This window comes from Plodia interpunctella, chromosome 6 (assembly GCF_027563975.2).
Source record: "Plodia interpunctella isolate USDA-ARS_2022_Savannah chromosome 6, ilPloInte3.2, whole genome shotgun sequence".
Lineage (NCBI taxonomy): Eukaryota > Metazoa > Arthropoda > Insecta > Lepidoptera > Pyralidae > Plodia > Plodia interpunctella.
The window spans coordinates 10,115,212-10,140,092 of record NC_071299.1 but is presented as its reverse complement, the minus strand read 5'-3'; the positions used below and the strand labels follow the sequence as shown (position 1 = coordinate 10,140,092).

At 35.1% G+C, this 24,881-nt stretch overlaps 3 protein-coding genes across 3 annotated transcripts; 1 reads left to right on the top strand and 2 right to left on the bottom strand.

Annotated features, from left to right (window-relative positions):
- Positions 1-5,555: 5,555 nt before the first annotated feature.
- Positions 5,556-11,576, bottom strand: LOC128670613 (uncharacterized). The gene is made up of 6 exons (XM_053746404.2): positions 11,498-11,576; positions 10,576-11,349; positions 9,691-10,461; positions 9,244-9,435; positions 8,261-8,481; positions 5,556-5,983 (listed from the first exon to the last, which is right to left on the bottom strand). The coding sequence occupies exons 1-5, from the start codon at positions 11,535-11,537 to the stop codon at positions 8,294-8,296; spliced, it is 1,965 nt and encodes a 654-aa protein (XP_053602379.1). The 5' UTR covers positions 11,538-11,576; the 3' UTR covers positions 5,556-5,983; positions 8,261-8,293.
- Positions 11,577-13,416: 1,840 nt separating this feature from the next.
- Positions 13,417-24,188, top strand: LOC128670924 (fibulin-1-like). The gene is made up of 8 exons (XM_053746946.2): positions 13,417-13,611; positions 14,598-14,789; positions 15,199-15,403; positions 15,781-15,884; positions 22,155-22,343; positions 22,487-22,672; positions 23,811-23,858; positions 23,955-24,188. The coding sequence occupies exons 1-8, from the start codon at positions 13,551-13,553 to the stop codon at positions 24,170-24,172; spliced, it is 1,203 nt and encodes a 400-aa protein (XP_053602921.1). The 5' UTR covers positions 13,417-13,550; the 3' UTR covers positions 24,173-24,188.
- Positions 19,645-21,766, bottom strand: AspRS-m (Aspartyl-tRNA synthetase, mitochondrial). The gene has a single exon (XM_053746405.1). It carries the CDS (start codon positions 21,540-21,542, stop codon positions 19,668-19,670), a length of 1,875 nt encoding a protein of 624 aa, XP_053602380.1. The 5' UTR covers positions 21,543-21,766; the 3' UTR covers positions 19,645-19,667.
- Positions 24,189-24,881: the final 693 nt, after the last annotated feature.

The following is a 24,881-nucleotide window of genomic DNA, read 5'->3' as shown; positions in this document are numbered from 1 at the left end:
TAAAATACACTAATCTACCCCATTTAAGTCGGCCATTTTTGAAATGCCTCGATCAAGTTTCCCAATCTACTGCCTCGAGTTTCTCTTAGTTGGAACGAGAATCAATAAATAGTTTACTGATGATTAAACTAATATACTTGCTGTACACATAACGTTAGAAAATACTTCATATAATTTACTGGGATATAACTTAGCTGCGCCCCGAGCCTTCGCTCCCGTGGGAATTTCGGGATAAAAATTACCCTATGTGTTATCCCAGGTTATATTCTACCCGTGTAGTAAACATACACACATACATCCTCAAAAACTTTGCATTTACAATGTTATATTATAATAATATTAGTTGTATCTAAAATTTAAAAGAAAAAAAAGTCTAGCTCGCTTTCCAAAACGGCTGTATCCCAAATTTTAATTAATTTTCTTTCCCAACGTAATCCCTTCTGACAGCTGTCTGTTGGTCTGTCACTCGAATTGGATAAAAAATACTTAGGGTGGAATGCACAGTCAACTTTGATGTTAACGTTAACGTGCGCAAAAAACGCGAAGGACACCATTTCGTCTAAACGTCAGCCGGTTAAAATCAAGGTCAAATTTGACGGCGCAACTCACCTTTAATCGTTAATACGAGGGCTGCTATTTATGTATCCGGAACTGGCCAATAATTCTAGAATATTTAAAAAGTAATTACAACATTTGAAAATAGAACTCTTCGGCTAGAGAATAAATATTTTTCATGTCCCTGTCATTTGTTTTTTTCAATTGGCGCCAATTTTGAAAATAGCTTGTCTTCATTGCCATGGATTTAACTCGTGAACATTTTCGCGCGATGATTTATTATGATTTTCGGCGTGGATTAACTCAAAAACAGTGCATCGAACAACTGATTTTAACTTTTGGAGATGAAGCACCATCGAAAACCACTGTGTATTATTGGTTTAAGGAATTTCAACGTGGACGGTCTATGCTCACGGATGACATTAAGGAGGGTCGTCCTAAATCGGTAGTGGTACAACAAAATATTGATGCTGTGCGACAATTAGTAATGCAAGATCGTCATGTTACATACCGCGAGATAGAGGCGTCTCTGGGCATTAGTATGACGAGTATACACGCGATATTACACGAACATTTAATTGTTAAAAAAATTTGTTCGCGTTGGATTCCGCACAACTTGAGCGTAGATCAAAAACAGGCTCGTGTCGACTGGTGTAAGAAAATGATAAAAAAATACAACCGTGGCACGTCAAAAGCTGTTTATAATATCTACACAGGTGACGAAACCTGGATCTATGCTTATGACCCTGAAACTAAACAGCAGTCAACGGTGTGGGTCTTTCAAGATGAACCGAATCCAACAAAAGTTGTTCGTGCGAGAAGCACTTTAAAGCAAATGGTCGCTTGTTTTTTTGGTATCAACGGACATGTAGCTACAGTGCCACTAGAGAATAGTAGGACGGTTAATTCTGAATGGTACACCACCATTTGTTTGCCAGAAGTCTTTGAAAAAATACGAAAGAACAACCCACAACGCAGAATCATACTTCATCACGACAATGCTAGCTGCCACAAGTCGGCTGAAACAAATAATTTTTAGGAGGGTCAAAAGATTGAATTGACGGGTCATCCGCCGTACAGCCCCGACCTGGCACCCAATGATTTTTATTTATTTCCAAACATTAAAAATAAATTACGTGGTCAACGTTTTTCGAGCCGCGAAGAGGCTGTTGATGCGTTCAAAACACACGTTTTGGACATACCTCAATCAGAATGGAAAAAGTGCTTTGAAAATTGGTTTCATCGTATGCAGAAGTGCATAGATCATCGCGGAGAATACTTCGAGAAACAATAAAACCATATGTAATAATATATGTTTGTTTAATTTTGTTATTCCGGATACATAAATAGCAGCCCTCGTAACTTAACGAATCTCCAATTTGGAAAAGTGAAAACGATTAATTTTATTCATTGAAGTCGTGAATACATTTTTATTGTATGAGTAAGTAACATGTTTTCTTAGAATAAGTTGTGTACAAAAAAGTATACACTGAAGTACATAATATTATTATAATATAAAAATATTTTCAATACAAGTTTTCTCCGTCTCTTATCTAACGAACAGAGTTTATGACAATCTTGACTATGTTAATTTGAGTTTGTTCGTTTATGCTTCATGCAAAATCTTTTCAATCAATCTCATCATTAAGTATTATATATTGTTGTACTGATCATCGTAATCAGCCATTTAAACGTCTCCCTGCTGGTACCGGTCAGGTCTGGATAAGTATATGTTTTGTGGATTGGCGGGTTTGAACGACTGCCAATAGAATCGTTGCAAACGGCTTAACATGTTCGATGCACGGAGAAGCTCAAGATATCATTTTTGATCACCCATCCAAAGACTGAGACATTGTGACATTCACTTTTGACGACCTCGGTGGCGCAGTGGTAAAGTGCTTGTCTCTGAACCGAGAGGTCCCGGGTTCGAACCCCGGTCGGGTCATGATGGAAAATGATCTTTTTCTGATTAGCCCGGGTCTTGGATGTTTATCTATATATGTATATGTTATAAAATATAGTAACGTTGAGTTAGTATCCCATAACACAAGTCTCGAACTTACTTTGGGGCTAGCTCAATCTGTGTGATTTGTACTAATATATTTATTTATTTATATTTATTTACTTCCACGCAAATATCGCTGGTCTAGCTAACCACTGCTCCAATGAACGACGCGGATTTAGGTAGGTACATGATATAGTTCGTAATAGAGCATGGTTATTGAGAATATTTAAGCTATGGTAAATATCATTTAATTAAATATGACGTGAAAAAATGCCTGTGAAGGCCTAATTTCCTGAATAAATGATTTGATTTCGATATCATTTGTGGATTTATCACAAGTAATAACATAACAGAAACTTCATTGATATATCCATTAAGTTTAAGCTAATAACTTATTTTTCTTATTATATGTTTTTGCAACGCGCTTGTCTGCATTTCTGTTCACACTCCCCTCTCACGGATATGTAAGAAATTTTACCTTTATACTCACTTTCCTATTCACTGTCTGTCTCTTTTTGTGTCTCTGTGTACACAAACTGTTAAATAAACTAATTAAGCATCAAACAAAAGCAAGCAGCTGGAAGTAATTACCGAGGTAAAATTCCTCTCCAATACATACACGAGTAGAGATTTTAATATCCTGTGTTTACCAAACCGCCCTGGAAACAGCGGGATTTATGTAAACATGGGGGATATTACAGATTAGATAAAACGTTGGGCTTAAAAAAATCACTTTTTAGGATGTACAGTCGAGAGCATGTCATTACTTGAAATATCTGCAAAAGATTTCTTTCACCTAGATCTTCTCCGAATATATAGGAATCCCGTTTTACGCTTTATGTAAACTTTTTGTCTACGCTAAAAAAAATAATTCCCGCCTTGAGTATGAATTCTGACTGTGCAAGTCTAGAAATAATTGACCAGCTTCCGAAAGATTCTTAATAATCGATTAACAAAACTGCGATTTTTAATATCGGCTTTTGGGCTAGTTTTTTTTTCTGTCACACCAATTTTTCATTAACAAGATTTCCCCCGTATAAATGGAAGCACGTCGCGTCGTTAGATGACTCGCCGCAATCTAGATTGGATCCTCCCACGTCTTGTTACTCGGTTAGTGTCTGCCCCTGAAATATTCTCAGCTGAATGCCCCTTCTTGATTTTGTGAATTCATCATGAATGAAGAAAACGCAAATGTAGACGTTATTGGGAGGATCTCCGAGCGTTTCCACCGCTGCGGCCGCGCGTCTTTGTGTTATTTTTTAAATTTTAACAAAGATTATAAAGTAAATTAGTAAAACTGGTTCTTGATCAGTTTTACTAATTTACTTTAAAATCATTATTCTGTACTGTGTCAATGTCAATTTTATGAATGATTGATTTTGGAAATGATTGCTTCCTCAAGAAATTTAACGGATAATAATGACAGCGCGTCCGCAGCGGTCTAAACGCTCGAAGATTATATATATTACCCTGTTATTATTTTATTATATAGAAAGCTGACATCGCATCCCGTGTGAGCTTTCTATATGCCATTCCCGTATATATGAGGAATATATTAAACCAAAATGTCAATTAGGTTATTGCCAATTCATCATCGCATAATTTTCTTTAAGTACTAAATACGTTATATTTCTAATACGTACTTTATAATGTGTATTCAGTATTCGGCGAAAAAAACTCGGTCGGTGGAAAACCCCACCATCTGTCCGTCCGTCAATTCGTAACGTCAATAATATAAAAACAATGTCTGCCACTACCTAGAACTATTGGTTCTCCGAATATTTCTGCACCAAACGTCATATCAGGCGCTCACCATATTTTCCTTCATTAGCGGAGTACATTCCGAGACATGGAAACATTATCATACAAGCAAGAAATAGTATATAATTATTTGTGTTTGATTAAATTTGTATTCGACGACCTCGGATTTGACGACCTCAGTGGCGCAGTGGTAAAGTGCTTGCCTCTGAACCGAGAGGTCCCGGGTTCGATCCCCGGTCGGGTCATGATGGAAAATGATCTTTTTCTGATTGAATGTTTATCTATATATGTATATGTTATAAAATATATAGGTAGTGTTGTTGAGTTAGTAACCCATAACACAAGTCTAAAACTTTGGGTCTAGCTCAATCTGTGTGATTTGTCCTTATTTATTTATTTATATTTAAATTGTTATTCGTTCATAGATTTATGTATAGAGAGCCCGGCGCATGGCTGTTTTACTTATATGTGTATCTTCGCTATAGAACAAGTAGGATATAAATTTCTGGGTGCCACAGTGAACTATGGATACTGAAAAACAGTCAGTCAATCATTGCAGAATAAATTGGACAGAGTAGATATCGTGACTCCGACGCTCCGTGGCTGGGATGATGCAACTTGGAAAGCATCTCGATGAGAGCAAGAGTGATATTACTACTAAGGGCTAAAATGACAGGATACTTATTTACAAACGCAACTTCTGTTATTATAATGTACCTAATTTTGATTGATATTAAATCCTATGTAGGTATAATATATAAATGATTTACCAAAGACCTTAGTCTACCTTAGTACCTTCCTCTTACTGTTGTGTTTCGGTTTGAAAGGAAATCTAAGCATGATATATTGCGTCGATGTGCACATTTAGCTTCCAAATCCTCCTGATCTGATACTGGGTACTGTGACGAACAAACAAAACACGCTATAGGTACCTATATCATATCAGTTAGGCCACAAATTGGACAAAGCATCACCCTCTCTCAGTGAGTTCCTGATGTCCATGAACTGAATTTACCTGTTTACATACTATGTATGTTTGAACAAGTTTCCATGCCGCTAAGTGTACACAGTGTTCGTTAAAATACGACAAAATTTAATTTGTACCACAAACGCAGGTGCGACGCGAATTTTGCGGTTAACTTTCATTTCACAAAATATTGTTTATTCACGTATTTCTGTAAATACAGGGTACCCATGATGCAACACACGTTGAAGACACGTTTTGTGGATTTTTTATTGTGTATCATTTTTTATTTTCAATATTATTTTCACGTCAAATTTAAAATTATATAACACCTACAAGCTGCGCCAATTTCGGGAATAAAAAGTAATGCGTGAAGAGCTAACAAACGAACGAACAAACGTACGAACGAACGAACGTACAAACAAATTCAGGCAGTGTGCAAAATGAAACACAGAATAATTACAAATATAAAAAATTACTTTTGTACTTAAGAACTCTTTTGTACTTATTTTATCATTGTCAGCATAAAGCAAATACAATTTTTACGTTATACTATGTAGACGGTCCTAAAGAACTTAAAAACTATATTCCTAGATAAGTACGTATTTAATTTAAGTAATATATAAAACTATAAGTATAGTATCATGAATCGTCTAGATGAATAATTTTAGATGATTTTATGATTTTTGGTTCGGCATCTGCAACAAACAGAAAAAGGACTTAATACGTTTACAAATCAAGATTAAAGGTCCAAACGTAACAGGCAGTGTGGTCGTAGATTTTTGAAATTTGAAAATCACGAAGAAGAAATTTATTTTTGTAGATTTTTGAGAAATCACACTAAATTTGACACGAAAAAGTGCTCGTAAAGGTCCAATTTCAGAATAAATGTATCGATTAATGTCCAATTAAAATACATTTTGCATGTAATTCGTGTACTTAAAAATTATACAAAATAGAAAATATCAAAAGTATGTATCAAAATCAAATGGAGTCAAATTAAAAGTCATTAAATTCTTAAATTTGATTAAAAAATTTAAATCTACTGCAATCCTGAAAAAGCTGTAAACTTTGAACTTTCTTCGATAAATATTTTATCAGTTAAACTCTCAACTGCCATAACTTCAAAATTCGTGTAATAAATCCAGAATCGAAACTGATCTATCAAACGATAAAAAATAAAGATACGTGACAATTTTTTATTGCAAACTTCGATTTCGCTGACATAAAATTTAAATTTTCTGTCAACAAAACCTTGTTTTAAATGTTCAAATATTAAATTCGTCGAATTCCCGGGTCATACATATTAACTAAATGAAGACATATAATGTTATGTGATCAATTGTAACATTATTAATTATGCCCGGGCACTTTGAATATGGACAAGCCATTTCGGACGAAATAAATAGGATCATCTAATTTATCACCTTGAATGGACATTGATTTTGTCGTGTGGCTGTTAGTGTGATGACGAACATAATAATAATGCCCACTTAATTAGATTATATTAGGCATTAGCCTAAGCACATTGCACTCTTATTTAGGGCATTATTCAAGTTGCGCGGTCATTTTTAATAATTCCGATTAAACATGTTCCATAACATATATATCCTAATAAGAATTTTTGTTTTACGCATAAAATTTATCCAAACTTAACCAACATTAACATTTTCCATGATATCATTTTTATTTTTTGACACCAAAATATTCTGTACTTTTCCCCCCGCACATTTTACCTAATTGTAATTCTATTATTCCACTCAAGTCTGAATAATGTCTACGCTTCTGTTATTTATTAATTATTCAACAGTAATGAGTTGCGTGAAAATAATATGTTACTAAATAATTATACTGTTGCGGTGGTCCAATGGTTAGACCATACCTGTACAATAAGCTAAATAAGCATCTAAACTTTTACCCCCTTCCCAAATATAGTTGTAAAAAAACTATCACAAAATATTTAAAAACATTAGATTACACGGCCACGGAAGAAATACTTGAATCTATCATCTAATCCCAATCACCATTTTAACATCTCTCAATCACCCCCATCTTCAGACTTGTTTACCCACCACACGCTCATACACAACTTACACACATTCACAAAAACACACGCACACATACCACACATACACACACACACCCACACAAACTTTACAAATCTCCAGCCTAATTTTAGACTAATAAGCTAGGTTAGTTAAGTTAATTGCTATAAACTAAACAATTTTGTATAGAATAAGAATATCCTTACCTAAACTGTTGCCTACGCTATCTATGGAAACACAAAATAAGTATTCCAAGGGAGGGGCCTAGTTACCTGTAGCACAGGACTCTTAGGAGTCCTATTTCAGGAACTAGTCTCTTCACAACGTTTACAAGTATAGTGTTATATAGTGTTATATCTTTAGCAATAAGCACTTCATTGTAACTAACTTTTGTGAAGAGAAAATAAACATTTTTATTATTATTATTATTATTAATGGTTTAGATGCTCGCCTGTGGACCGAAAGATCCCAGGTTCAAATCCTACTCGTATCACGTGAGCTTGTATACTAATGAAATGCCAATCGAACTCATGTATGGTCGTTTTCATAGAACGTCACTTGCTTCCGATAAAGGTAAAAAGGAAACTTGGACTCTAGTTGATAATTGATCATCTAGCGTGTGAAATGGAGAAAGTAATGGCATACTATTCCATATCCATTAAGCCAATAAAGTCGTTACATGTGTTTCATTCCACCTCTCTCCTATGAGGAATAAACCCTCCACTATGAGGAGTATAATAAGGAGGGAAGTATTTATAAACTTGTACTTATTTCTTGTCTCTTTCATCTAAGCGTATTCCTTTCCCGATAAATAATTAGATTATGTTGTGATTATAAGACCGGCAGCCTGCCGCTAACCCTCTGGGAATGCTGTTATCTATTCAGTCATTAGTCCATAGTTGTTCTATAATCTAGGCCTTTTAAACATACCGTCCACTTCCCAGAGAGTTTCGGTCACTTCTTCTAGAACTGTTCCGTCTGGTTTCTGGACCTATATTGTTCCATCGTATTTGTTACGTTCTTCTCCACACTGGGCCCAGATTTGACGAGGAAGAAGATGATGCTGCTACCGTCTGTGCTGTCGGTCACTTTCTGCCAGAATTCTGGATCTGATGTGTCGAATATAGCTGGTTTACCGGAACGTTTCGTTTCTGAAAATGATTTAAGCTTAAGCTAGGAAAACCATAAATATATATATTATTTTTACGATTTTAGTATAATTTTTACCACAGATTTGTACTGAAAAATTACGTCTGCTTATTAAAGATATACTAATTACTAATCTCTATAAACACATGTTGATGAAGCGTGGTAGTGTAATGGTTAAGATGCCCGCCTGTGGATCAAAAGGTCCCAGGTTCGAATTCTACTCGTGCCACATGAGTTTGTATACAAATCTGACTCATATAAAGTAGTTTTCATCGACCACCACTTGCTTCCGGTGAAGGAAAACATCGTAACCTGCACACTGGTTGATTATTATTAACTTGTGTGTGAAATGGAGAAGGCAATGTCAAACCACTCCATTAATAATGCCAAGAAAGTTGTTGTGTGTGTTTCATTCCACGTAATGAGAAGAAAATAAGCAGATGTTCTATTACTTCCATTTTGTATAAAATGAATGCATGATTATGTATGATAATTAAAGTCATAAATCCAGCTGAAGCAATAAATTTAATTACGTTGTAATCAATACTAATATTATAAAAAGGAAATATTTGTATTTTTGTTTTTAATTTGTAGGTAATTAATAAACTCAAAAACTACTCGGCCGATTTTAATGAAATTTGGCACAGAGACAGACGAAACATTATGGAGTGATATAAGCAACGAACCCGGGACACCGAACGAAGCCGGGACAGACCTCTAGTTTTGTACATAGAAGTGCCACTGTGACACTCAAATAAAAGTACCTTTAGCGCTTGCTTTAGAGACTTCAGTGTTATAGTCGTTTAGTGTGGACTGTACTGTAGAATTAAAATCATCTTTCTGGTGATTGACGAGGTAGAATATGACGCTGTTAGTATCTGTACCGTTGGTAACTTTTTGCCAGAATTCTGGGTCTAATGTCTCCAACAGAACAGGGTTTCCTGAACTAGCTGATTCTGAAAAAGAAGTGCTTTTAATTCTCTTAAATTGATTTTTTAAAGGTATTAAAAGAAACAAAATTAAAAGAAAATATCAACAAACAAAGCTGAAAGTTTATTTAGATTTTAGTTCTGTTATTCATGAGCCTATCAGCCAAATATGACTACTTATAGTGCTTTTTAAAACAACAATGGAGTAAAGTACTAAAAATGCTACTCTGAAATGCAAAATAAATAAATATGGTAGTTCTGAAAAAATACAACAACATTCACCTTTACTTTCAGAAGTTTCTGTACGTTCATCATTCTGGGTGGACTGTACTGATGAATTACTACCGTTTACAATATTTTCTATTGTTCTTTTGGCAACAGTTGTCTCTGCAATCTCTTTTGTGGATTCTTCAAACGAATGAATTCCTTGTTGATTAGTGTTATCGGATGTTGTCGTTAAATCATGGGTAATTAATGCGTTTGGTGTACTTTCGTCTATTTTTGCAACAGCTTCATTATTTTCGGAAATAATATTAGATGTATTATCACTATTACTCACATTTTCTACTTCTATTTCAACTTTATCCTGATCTTTTAATGGTTTCTTTTCATCACTTTTTATTGTTGTTATGCCTTCTTCTTCAGTGTCTATTTCAAGCGTTGAAGTAAATACAGGCTCTGGAGTGATAGATGATGGAAAAGTTGATGCCACTTCTTCATAAACAGTAGAAGGTAGTATGTGCACAGAATCTAATTTTATAGATGATTCTTCAATACCTGTTAGACGTTCGTGAGTCGATTCTGATGAATTTGAGTTTAGAGAAACAGTTCTGTTTTTAAAAGGTGTACTTTCAACTTTGATCTCTTCATTGTTACGAAACTTCGCTGCTTTAACTAACACAAAATCTGGATGCTTTGCAGAAATGTGTTCCAATTCATCAAAATGTTCCACCGTACCATCAGGGTGAATAACCATATAACGTTTTATTTGTTTCGTTGATGCCAATACATTTTGTATCCGTGGATCAGTTATTATTTTTTGAATACGATTCTCTGAAATAAAAATTTATTTATGATATTTCCATTATCGATTTAAATCAACAACAAATCAACTAATTGGATAATATTATTAGAGAAACACAAAAAATATATATGTAATACACTCACCCGGTACTTTACCATACGAAATGGCAGGTTGACGAACGTTTTGAATATCTAATGGGCGTTTCAAACGCTCCACAATCCATTCAGGTAGGTTTCCTGGTTCATTCGAAATTTTGGTCCATTCTCTGTCTAAATTAAAATCATTTACAGGTGTTGCTGGACGATACGACTGAAAATTGGTTAAGCCAGGAACTGGTGATTCTTGAAACGTAATTCTATTTTCTGGGCTTCCCCGAATCCTTAATGCTGGTTGTTTACTATTTATTGCAAAATTGTTTAATGGGTCTAGTCTTCTGTTTTCTAATTTGATTTCTCTATTATGTAGTAATCCACTGGACGAAATAATATTATTTACAACTGGCTTATTTCGAAGCAGACCACCAGTCAATGAATCGTTTTCACGAGCAACAGAAGGATTAGAATAACTTCTTGTAGAAATTGCGACATTAACAGGAATTTCTTTTACTTTACCGAACTCAATTCTAGAAGATGCTGCTCTGTAATTACGAACAGGTATATTTGTTTTACTATCATCTGTTTTCTTTTCATTGGTATACTTGGTCAGAATGCTGTCATTTTCTAAGTGGCTTGGTTCAGTTAAGCTTCTTGTATCTCTTATAATATATTCAATCGGTCTACGATCTCTTTTAGTTGGAATAGGAGACATGTACGAAGGTTCATCATGAGGTAAATAGCCTTCATCATTTCTTTGAGAGTTCAATTCGTGGTTAAAAGTTTCACGTCCACTATTTTTAGGCACATCGTAAGGACTTGACGCTGAAAATGTAATGGAAATAAAGACATTAAGTAAAACCATGAGTACATTACTCAATGGTATTGTTTTAATGTCAAATACTTTGAAGTGTATATACGTTTCTACAGGTGTTAAATGAAATATAATCGTATTAATATTGTAGGTACTTACCCACTGAACTGATGAATAGAGCAAGTACGAAATATTTCATATTTGAAAAGATATTCACTGATCACACTTTCGCACAATACTGAAATAATGTTTCTACGTGCTATTATAAATAATATAACGTTACAAATTCAACATGAGAATAATGAAAGCTGTTTACACAAAACCTTTTGTCCTGTTAGTATAAAGCCTTACGTTACCAATACGCACAAAATTCAAACAATATTTTTGATTATCATACGTCACATGATTAATGGTAATTATGAAAAGCAAGTCAATAAATTTATTAAGTACTTAGTCAATTTGTAGATATGACGTTATACTTTATTTCTATTGTGTGTTTCTAGACTATTCAAGATGTTTAACTAATAGAAATTGCTTCAGTGTCTGTGTTATCTGGGCTTTCAGTTAATCAACTAGATCTATCCATTGGTTCTTATTGATTCACTGAAATACTTGATAGACATTTATAACAGTAAAACCTTTGATTCTGTCAGATCAATGTCATCATTTCACAGTCTTTGTCATCCTTGAAATATTTCAACCACTGACTATATATGATATGATGAACAGAGTGATAAACCACTATGAATATATGAGAAAAGATGTGACTTTTTCCCATACGGTCGCTGCTGTCGCATCTGGACGTAGTGACGTGCTATATATTTGTATGTTTCGTGGTTGTGTTATGTCGGAAATAAAAAGGGGGCTTTTGCCTAGCAGCGGGACATGATAGCAAAATAAAAAAAAATGTTTCGTGGTACCTACGCTTTCTGGTTTTACCATTCGTTGTCAGACAGATGGGCCAAGGGTTTGCAAATATTGACTGTAGATCCGTATGAGAGTACAGAACCCACTAACCTAGTTCGGACTGAGTTGTGCGACAGTTGTTTAAAACAAACCCATTTCAGGGTCATTTCAATTCCATATACCTACTTAGTGTATTCAAATGTTCTTCTCAGGAGTCGTTGTTCCGAAATGACAGTAGTTTGCAGCTTTTTGAGATAATACTTAATTTAATGCCGGCTATACTGTATCGCGATCGATACTATTCGACCACAGTGTGGAGCTGGCATTAAAAAAAAAACATTGAAAAACTGCCATCTAGAGACAAACTAAAGAACTATTTCCAATCGGTAAACAATGCGAACTTGTGGATAATATAACATTTTCTACAGAATTATGAGTGAGTTTTCGGTTTCAGACAAAGATGGCAGTTACGTAACTGATATAAATAAATAAATATATTAGGACAAATCACACAGATTGAGCTAACCCCAAAGTAAGTTCGAGACTTGTGTTATGGGATACTAACTCAACGATACTATGTTTTATAACAAATACATATATAGATAAACATCCAAGACCCGGGCCAATCAGAAAAAGATCATTTTCCATCATGACCCGACCGGGGATCGAACCCGGGACCTCTCGGTTCAGTGGCTAGAACCTTACCACTGCGCCACCGAGGTCGTCGAAATATCGGCAAACTATATGGCGAACTCGAAAGCTAATCGACGTAAATATATTTAGGTACGAGGTCCATAAATGTGGCTACGAAATGAGGGTCTTAAGGTCGAAAACTTAGAGAATGATCGGGAAAGCACTCGCTAAAAATTAATCGCAAGTTTAGTCAATATGTTACCGGTGCTGTAGCTCTTTATGTACCTAACACTTGTATCTTCTTATGGGGTCCATATAGCTAAATATTGAAAATTCGGCAGCGATTTTGCTCCTGTACATACTATTGACGTAATCATACAGAAACCAGACAGAAAATACATTGTGTAGTGAGAGTTTATATCTAGTATGAGTTCTTTTATTTACCGCAATGAAAAACCAGCAATGTTTACCAAATCCGCCAAAGTTTGGCAAAGTGTTCGGCGACAGTGTGGAGCCGGCATTAAATGTGACTTAAACATTTAAAGCAGTCCCAGTTCGGACGGACCATCGCCCATAACCGTGAGAATGTGATCAAGGTGCATTTTATTAGTAAACCAACAATAAATATGAAAATTAACTAGTTAGTCATTTGTCGTGTGCTATCTGATCGGTAATGGCGTATTTGTGGTTACTTTTGTGCGTTACAATTGCAGTTTTTGATTGTTATAAAACAGGTTTGTTTATTTACATAATATAACTAAGTATCTTCTATTTTACGAGAAAGCTACGTTGTGTTGTGTTTTTGCATTGTCAGCTTGTAGTTTTTAGCATTGTCTATACAATTTGACATGAAAATGTTGCTGTGACGGTGAAAGTTGAGTCCGTTATCCAGAGTCCCGAATATCCACCGGGACAGCCGAAAGACACGCAGCTTGTTGTCATATGTATAAATTATTTAAGTAAGTGTCTAGTTCTCTCGGGCATTTTTTTTTTCAATTTCAAACAGATTCAATAGGTAATATTTTTTGAGTCACAACGAAGGTGTGACCTTCCTAATCATAATGTAGTATGACTGCACGAAGCATGTTATAAATATTACATTTTATGACAATTTGAAGACTATCTCTACCTTATACGTAGGTATTTTATAGCCAAAACGAATATCTAAACCATTTTAGCCAGAAGAATTAAGCGATAGTTTTACCCTTTTCGAACTAAGTGATTTATTAATGCCGAATATGCAGTATATGAGTATGGGAAAGGATTATATAAGCGTGTACTTATCGATACAACGCAACGAGCCACAATCCACAATTTGTATTCGGTCAACTGTATTATAAACCTAGTGCCAACTCCAAACTGTCGCTGAACTCAGACACGTGCAGATGCAAATTCGTGAACATTGCATAGTTAGTATGAGTGCTTTTATTTACCGCAATGAAAAACCATCAAAGTATACCCAATCCCCCATAGGTTGGTAAACTTATCGACGACTGTATGACCGGCTCCACACTGGCTTCGTAAGAAAGTTGTTCGTGTCGGTGGAACAGCATCCATTAACATTTATCTTCTGCCAAGCAGGGGTCGTGTTGTATAAAAGTAAATTCAATTACCGATTTTACCAACCTATAGGACATCACCCTTGCCTTCTTCTTCAACTGATCCATGAATGCCCTTCATTCATTAAAGGATAACAATGATTAATTTAATAATTTCCCAGAAAACTGTGGAGTCAACGAGCAATGGACCGTTTGCCCTACACCATGTGGAGAATATTGTCCAGCCAGTAAATCCAGTATAACAGATGAGGTCCTATGTGTGACCCCTGAGGCGTGCCCAGAAGACGCTTGCCAGTGCATCTTCAACTACCGCCGATTAAGTAACGGGACTTGTGTGCCGACTCAACAATGTCGTAAGTTTTTTATTTGACAACTAACGGCCCGTCCCGGCTTCGCTTGGATAAATTATACACCTAAACCTTCCTCAGGAATCACACTATCTATTGGTGAAAACCGCATGAAAATCCGTGCAGTGCTTTTTGTGTTTATCGCGAACAGACAAGACAGAAAGACGCGGCAGTGGACTTTGTTTTATAGTAAGGATAAATAAGCATACTTAATCCTAATGCAGCACACTAACTATGACAGCTGTCGATGAATTAGGAACAATACGTCGTTTGCTTAGAGCGCTATTATTTACCGCAATGAAAACTGCACCGCGATATGTATGTATAGCCTACTAAATTTGACCGTATGTAACAATTTTCTAACACAAAAACGTGAAAATTATTTCATCCAATTTGACCACCATTTTCATTACAGCTCCAGTGGACTGCGCCAGCCCCAACGAGTACTTCGACCCATGCCCACCCCTGTGTCCTACCGACGACTGCTCCAACGCGACCCCTGACGGACTCTGTGTCCAACTGCCCTTCATAAATATTGTCCTACCCTGCGCTCCGAGGTGCCGCTGTGTCAAAGGCTACTGGAGAAAGAACGGAGACTGTGTTCCTTATAGATTGTGTTAATTATATATCAAAGATAGATTAAATTATCAATGCTCTTGTTCATAAAAAAGTATACTAGTTACTTTTTTTTTAAGTTTCATGTATCCATCGTTCGCCAAAACAATGATTTTGCCAACGTCAATATGTTTTGTTACTATCGCATTTGAGAATATTTGACACTGATAGAACGAGACATAATATACTTAGTAAGTTTTATTATGAATAATCTTTCATTTGTTCTTAATATAAGAAAAAGAATAGACAAGTAGAAACGGTACAAAGCGCGCCATTTTATCGCTAGTCGGTTCTTGGCTCGTCTTTGCTCATACATGGATTAATGGTTTTACGGTTGGTAATTTTAAAAGCATTTATTAAATAATCTAATGATATTCAATAGTTTGCGACACTTATTAGGCCCAAGTCACCGCCCGTTCATTGTGGACGAGCACTCACTGCAAAACCTTCACCACTTACCACCTACCACCCCACATAATGTTGCCAGTACCTTAAAATTTACCCTAGAGATAAAAAAATAAAAAATACAATACACGTAATTTACACTTGGAGATAGAAAACAAATGATAACAATATAAAAGCGATTATTTTTCTGGACATGCACGCAAAGCTCGTCCCATTGCCGCCGCTGCGAGGTCAGCAAGCTTACTCTCGAAATCAATCTCAATAAGTAAGCCTGCTGATCTGGATATATCGACATTAGGACCAACTGCACTGAACTTAGCGTTCCTAGCTTCGGCCAACCATCATAAAGTGATGGATCAAGAATTTTACCAATGAGGTTTTGCGTGCTATAAACCGACAAGAACGCCGGGAACCCAGTGCTACACTGAGAAAATTATCTTAAATTCTAATTTTAATTCTTCCTAACAAATTGTATTGCCGATTTTGTAGAACGTCCGTCGAATGTGAAAGATACCACTTCAATACTAGCATAGTCGTGACTTTTATCAGACATTTCTTTAAGGTTTGCTTTTTACTGCAACCCATGCACCAAAAATATAGGTGGGTACAGAGGTACAAGGCAAAAAATCCTAAAATACGTAGGTACGTTAGAATTGGTGATTATATTAATGGAACTAAATATTTGCGTTTGTTTATTGTTTACATGTCATCATTCGTTCCGAACTCTAACGTTGCGCGTGCCCGACACACACATAATTAGTAGTTTAGTTTAGTTTTTTTGTTCTGTATGAGTATATTATCAAAAAGTTTAAGTAAGTACCTTACTTTATTGTAAACTGATAGAAATAAGGTTTTTTTTTATTTATTATCGAAAAAGTTCGCTGCTGATATTATCTAGGTTGAAAGGTTATTGTTATATATATATATATACATATATATATATATATATATATATATATATATATATACGATATATATATATAATTTAAACTAGAAATAATTCAATGTATTGCCCTCAATTTGCCGCAATAAAGTTAACTCTTTGATGCGTTTACGGAACAGATTATTGTAACAGATGACAAATTACGAAGAGGGGGAGGTAAATTGTTCCAGATTTTAGCTGCGGCATACTTGAAACTTCCTTTAAAAGCTGTTAATTTGTGACTCTGGACAATGAGAAGGCCAAGGCGAGATCTAGAAGACCAGTTTAGCTTTTCTAATAAATATGAGGGTTTACGATATTTAACAATTCCAAAGAGGAGAGTAGATAGATGGATGTAGCGGCGTGACGACATGTTTAGCATTTTTGCAGAATTGATGAAGGGTGATACATATTGTCGTGGTGGAATGTTAAAGCAATACCTTGCACAAGTATTTTGAACTTTTTGAATGAGTGCCTTAGTTTGTGCTAAAAGTCGCGGACCATAAACAGAGTCAACGTAATTAAATTTTGACAAAATTAATGATTCAGTAAGATTTATACGAAGTTTGAGGCAAAGATAATCTCTTATTTTGTATAAAAGTTTTAAACGGTAAAAACAGTTACGGGTAATATCTACTATGTATGAATGAAAACGAAGTTCAGAGTCCATTAACAGACCTAGATTACGAGCTTCTGAAGTAGAAGTAATCGACTGTCCATTTATGTATAATTGTGGCGATTGAGATTGAATTTCATTTGAGCTGCTGAGTGCCTAGTATCATATACTTGGATTTATTTGGGTTGAAGTGGAGGAAATTCAGTTTAGACCATTGGTTCAACCAGTCAAGATCATTGTTTAATTTTGAAACGGCTGAATTAACACTATTTGGTTTGTATGATATATGTAATTGAAGATCGTCAGCATATATATGAAATTTAGCATGTTTTATAGAGTAAGATATGTCTGACATGTAAAGAATGAACAAAGGTCCAAAGATTACTCCCTGCAAACAAGCGCCACCTTACATTTTTACAATTATTTATTTTAAAGAGAATATTTTGCCGTGTTATTAAAACTAATTTTATTTTTAATAAAATATATTTACCATTATAACTGCAGATCGATGCAGTGACAACAAGCACAACTAAAAGCAACTCAAACATGCTCACAAATGAGTGTCCTTGACTTGGCCACAGATTATACTCGTACATATACCCCAGTAACTTGTCTAAGGTTTGTATCGAAAATCCCTGTATTTATATACGCCGTCTTGGCGCAACATGTCCTTTACTTACAATATCTTTTCTCAAATGTCCGTTTTAATCAATTGCTTATCTAAATAAATTATCATCAAAAACACACAAGGACTTTTTAAGAAAATGACATTATGAGAAAAGGACATTTTGAAAAAGGACATTATGAGAAAAGACATTGTGAGACCTATATGTATGTAGACGTAGTCCTGTATTTATGTAGTCTTTTAGTTAGAAGTGGGAAGTACTTAGGTAACTCAATTTGTGTTAATTACGTAGTTTTTGCCCGGGGCTTTTTTTTAATTTAACAGCAGTAAAATTATTACCCTCTTTTATTAACTATTTTATGGCTACGATAATCAAAATAGTAATTCGAATTTTTGTCATGGTCACAATTTTAAATACCTACTTTTTAAAGTCCATATCGTGGCCTCGAATGTTTTTAACGTGTAAACACTAACAATTGAAAACCAATTGAGACAAGATTACTTACAAAGTTAGCAGAATCGGCACCCAGCTTCTTCGAAACGAGCAAAAGTCAGAACTATTCTTAGCTCAATCAACTCAAATCCTATTTAAAAGATGACCGGTAGGACAACACACCATAACCTGTTGGGTTGTGAAGTAACTCATGTGGGGATTTCTGCTAATATCTTGTGTTTTTTCCCTATGCGCGGCGCACGGGCAGAGCAATGAAGGTAACATATCGAGATAGGTATAATATATTATGCTACATTTATCAATAAGATAATTTTCTTGTTTTAAACCATCCGTCAAATAGTCAGGTATTTTCCTAACTGGCATTACAAAATATAGTCAATTATTATTTTAAATATTTTTTATTTAAATGTACTTACTGTTCAGATTTTTTTATTGGCTGTTTTGTGTTGTGGTGTTATATAGTTTGGCAATAAAATATCTCTATTTCTTAAACACTTATGACTCTCTCTTAAGAGATCTTTTTATATTCTCAAAAATATTTTGTACCTACCACAAAATGGTAATTTATAAAAATGCTTACGACTAGCCAAAACTACGAACAATACAGCCGGTTGACTGTAAGAAATCCCTACATGGGATATGTCCGCCGATTTTCGTACATTATATTACAAAAAATAATACAGTGAATAAATAAATTGTGATAATGACACGGAAATGACAAATATCATCTTTTCAAGTCTCGGTCATAATTACGTCACTATTGAATCAAGGGGACTTACCTTGTTTGGCCAGTTTTACAGAGCCTGACCTCCATGACCCTCTTGCAAAAAAATCATTTTGTATTTTTGTATCATCTATCAAGTGATATACAGTTTTTTTTTATAAAACTAGCTGTTGTCGGACTTGCCGGGGCCACAGATTACATAATACCCCAGTACCGGGGCTATGATCACTGATATAAGCAGTATATCACTTTCCATAGACAAATCAAATTAATTTACATAAGTATTAACTACCATATTTTGACAAAAAGAACAAACGAACACACACATTATAATATTAATTTGGACTGTGGAAAAATAGCAGTTGCCCGCGAGTCCGACCACAGTAAAAAGTATCATGTGCGTTTTTCAAACTCTTTATACTAAGTATTTGCATTGGCAAAAGGTTTGTGTTCATGAAGTTTTCTAAATTTCACCTACTATCAAGAAAATAAAAACGAAATCATTCTAACAATATAATTGTAATCACTTAACAGTCAAAATATTGTAATATTTCTTATCATCATCAGAAATAGTGTTAGGGGCTCCAGACAAGGGATCCCGACCATCGTGTGACTTTGGAAACGCAATCACATCTCTAATAGACTCTGTATTACATGCTATACTAACCAATCTGTCTATTCCTAGAGCTATACCTGCATGAGGTGGACAACCAGATTTTAAAGCATCTATGAAATGTGATAATTTCTCAGAATCAATATTTAGTATTTTTAATAATTCTTCCTGTAATCCCGCATTATGGACTCTCACTGATCCACCACCCACTTCATTGCCGTTAATAACTAAATCATAAGCTAAAGATCGCACTTTGTAAGGTTCAGTTTTCAACAGGTGAATGTCGTCAGGATGTGGTGCTGTAAATGGATGGTGGCACGTCTCCAAGCCATTTTCTCCTTCAATAAACAATGGGAAATCTACCACCCATAAAGGTTTCATACCTTTGTCTATGACTAAAAGATTTTTTGACTCTAATAATGAGGCTATTAGTACCCGAATTTCACCCAAACACAAACATGAATCTTCATCATCTCCCATTGATATGATACAAGAATTTGATGGACCAGTTTCTTGATGTATTTTTTGTGACAGATCTGAACTAAGTGCTTTGTTTAAATTCTCATTAAAAATCACTTTGTTTCTATATTTTATAGCAATTTTTCTGATTATATCTTTATATTTAGATGTCAATTTACCTAGTTCACTATGATAGGGCAAAGCATATGCCCCAAAATTGTTTGATTTTTCATCAAAAAGATGTGTAATTTTTTTAAATGTTAGGTCATAAGTCAAATTAGGTTTGTCTGTGCCATAATTCTGTAATGCATCTTTATATGTGATTCTCTTAAAAGGTGGTTTTGGAAGACCTTGCAAATATGTCTCGTAAAGTAAGTTCTCAATCAATGACAAAACTCCATCCAAATTAGTAAATGATAATTCAATATCTAATTGTGTGAATTCTGGCTGTCTGTCCGGCCGTGTAGTTTCATCTCGATAACATCTAGCAACTTGGAAATATCTATCAATTCCTCCAGCCATGAGCATTTGTTTAAATTGCTGTGGACTTTGAACAAGGGAGTAAAATAGATTTTTATGATGAGTGGGTACAACAAACTCTCTGGCGCCACCAGGAGTACGACAAAATAAAGTTGGAGTCTCAACCTCAACAAATCCGTGTGTTTCCAACAAAAACCGTCTCATATTATGAAGCATGCTGGACCTAAATCTCAAAATATTCTGCATTTCTGGAAATCTCAAATCAACATACCGATATTGTAACCGCAACTGTTCTTTTGGCTTTTGGTAGTCCCTCAAATTGAACGGTAATTTATCAACATTATTCAAAATTTTTAAATCTTCTATAACTACTTCCACTTCTCCTGTAGCCATTTTAGTGTTGATCATGCTTTTGGGCCGTAAAACAACAGTTCCTTCAACTTTCACTATAGTTTCCAGTGGTATGTCGGGTAAATCTTGGTTATTGTTTACAATACATTGGATCACGCCATAAGCATCCCGAAGTAACAAAAATTTTGTTAATCTTTGAAACTGTACCCAGCCACATAATGTAACTTTTTGTCCTGAATGCTTGGGTCTTAGTTCGCCACAGTTGTGAGTCCTATATGTGAAAGTGTTGCAATCGGCTTCTTTATTTTCTGCGACTTTTACATCATGTAAACTTTGCAAATTCGGCGTTGAGGTTATATTATGATTTTTCTTTAAACAGTGATAATGACTAGCTGTAGTCATCTTCCACGGGCATTTCGCCCTTGCATTAATTGGTATGGACGCCGAATAGCCAGTTAAGGTTTTTTCTAAGTAAACCAAATTTCTTCTCCACATGATGAACTCAAGACTTTATAACCAAATAATTATTAAGCAAACAATATATTAACATTTATGATACACTGATTGGTTACATAGATATTATTGTCTTATTAAATTAGTTGTTTTTTGACAAAATATTAATATTATACAATTACAGTAAAACCGTGATAAATCCGAAGTTTGTTTTTGTTTGGTTCCTTCCTATTTTTTTTGTGACAGTGATAGTCAGACATGACAAGTGACAACAACATAACAATGTTGCCAACATGAACTTACTTTAGGTATTTAATATAGTACGTAATAGGTACATACAAACAATGAACTAAATATTTACTGCTTTGGTGCAGCACATATAATTTTATAATTTTAAATCTGTCTGTATATTTAAGCTCCGTGGCCAAGTTCAAACAAAGCAGCTACTTAATACAGTTTTAAATAGGTACATATTCTGTGGTACATACACTTGGTATTATATTTTTTTATACTACTAAGCAAGCAAACAGGCAAGCGGCCCACCTGATGAGAAGTGGTTATCCTATGGACCCCTGTTGAATAGAAATTTATTGTTATTTTATGACCAATGCACTAACTGTAATACTTAATGTAGGTATATTTTTGTTTTTCCAGAACCCTTGAGATGTAACCGACCAAATGAAGTAGCAGCTTGCGTTTATTCATGTCCACCCGAAAGAACTTGCCGTAATAGAGGTATTTACTTTAGTTGCCGTAACAAAGGAGATTGTCAGGAAGAGTGCCGATGCAAAGATGGATATTTCAGGAATCCATTGGGAGACTGCATCACTGGAAACGAATGTGGTGAGTTCATTTTAAGAGCGATCGTATATAAGACTATGAGACGAGAATTCAAAGCTTCAAAAATGTTTTTTAGTTTGTTGTTAATTACCATAACTTTCTTGTTACCATATCTTGTTGAAGTTATTATAAAAATATTTTTTTAGATATGTGTCCAGGTGATAATGAGTTTTTCTCATGTGGACAGGAATGTGACAATGTTTGTACAGAACTTAAAATGCAAAATCGGACCAACTGTCCTATTGATAACATAGTATGCAACAAAAAATGCTATTGTGAGGATGGATTCGCGAGAGACGAAAACAAGAAATGTGTACCGATGGAAAAATGCTGTAAGTCTAATTTCTAAAAATAAATGAAAGATTTTCCCTGGAATTTTCGGGAGGTTGAAAGATTTTCCCCGGAAGTTTCGGGAGATTGGTTTAGTAACCATGTACCCAAGCTGTTCTGCCCATTTTTATAATTGTAACGTTTTATTAAGAAGTATAATTTATACTAGCTCATCGTTCTAAAGATACTAGATGTAGTATATTAAAAACAGATAAAAAGCTGAAAATAATATACCTACTTTTTAAAAATTCTTGTACATACAAACTATCTTTGCTAATGTTTTCAAGACAAAAAGAAATCAAATTCTACGAAATAACTTTCAGCTGCACAAACCCGCACAAGAGTTGAACGAGAAATTCAAAGTGGTGAGTTTGTATAATATCTTTTGTTGTTTGTATAATCTCGTAATAAATATTATAAATATACACAGACTACTTCTCGGATAAATAATAATTCATCGTTTTTTTTTGCAGAACCAAAGACTTCCCGGACAAATCATAATTATTCGTCACGTATTTTTTTTGCAGAACCAAAATGTGGCCTTAATGAAGAATACGCTCCTTGCAAGAAGGTATGCCCACCCGAGACTTGTATCTCTTTAGTTGCCAAATTCAGGTGTATTGATAACGAGCCCTGTAGACCCAGGTGTGCTTGCAAAGAGGGGTTCCTCAGAGGCAGGACAGGGGAGCCCTGCGAGCCTGTGCAGCAGTGCCCTGAGCTCGTACACTCGCCGAATTTTAACAAATAGATGATGATATTATTATAACATGATTATTAAATAAAATTTATAATAAAGAACAAATGTTTTTTTATTGGCCTTAGTGGTGCAAATTATTACGTTTTACGTTAGTATCTCAGAAATGACTAATGTATTATTTAAAAAAATAGTGACTAAAAATTCTAAATCAGTTAACCTAAACTGTATAATGGTTGGTATCTTTTATTTAGCTCATAAAAGAAAGAGAAACGCGTATTTATTTTAAAAAACATGCATGGCGAAAACGGAACGTGCCTTTTTATGAAATATTACACGCGCCTCCTGATTCTCGCGTACTAGGCAGCAGCTTAATTAGCCCAATCATGCCCTGGCCACCAGCCACCAGCCACCAGTGCAATAAATTAATATTATCTACGTTTTAGCTGAACAAGGCAACATTCTTGCACGAGTTGAACGTGAAGTGCACCATGGTAAGTAACACGCGAACTCTCCGTTCAAAACTTCACATTCTAGACTAAGCTAAATTCAAACTAAACAATTTCATGAAAGTCTTTGATTTTTTACAGAAAAATGTAGTCAAAATGAGGAATACGTCAGCTGCAAGAGATCATGTCCGCCAGAGACCTGCTTATCATTAGTAGCAAAGTTCAAATGCAACGCTAACGAGCCCTGCAGACCCAGGTGTGCCTGCAAGAAGGGTTTCCTCAGACACAATACCGGGGAACCCTGCGAGCCTGTGCGGCAGTGCCCGGAGCTCGTACACTCTCCGGATTTCAATAAATAAATATTGATACTATTAATGAATTTTTATTTTTCTAAGAGCGTGAAAAAATGGTGTAACAATAAAGATGACTAGCAAAGTCAAAGAAAACTATAAGACAAGAGATCTAAGTATACCCAAATGTTCCATATAACTTGTCGACAAACAATGTGTACTTCTAGTAGCTAAGTAAGTACGTGCGACTTTCGCCAACTTCTGAATTATGGCAACACACAAATCTGAAATCGGGTTGGTTTGGTCTAAGTAGGTAGGAAATCAAAGCTTTCCGTTTACTGTATAGGTAAAGGGCGCCACCGACATTTTTCTATGCTTACTAAAACAAAAATATAGTTCTGACCAGAGGTCATAAACAAGCTACTATCTACTGTGGGCGTAGCTGCGGATAACAGCTGTAACTATACTATTATGTTAAATTAAAATTGTGCGAGTTACTCCAGCCTATAGGTACCCATGGGTTTAGTAAGCACTCCGCAATTATGGAATGGCCCTTCTAAATCTGATGGTAGTATGGACCTACCATCAGATTTAGAAGGGCCCCGCGCTATAGCGGCACTATTAAAAGGCAAGATATGTATTATTTGTCACAAAATGTACAACAAGAAATTGATAACGCATTGAAACTAAGCATCACACAAAAAGAGTACCTAGAAGCGAAAATACATATCCTACGCTAGAGTAAATAACCGGGATACGATCAGAAGAGACATCCAGA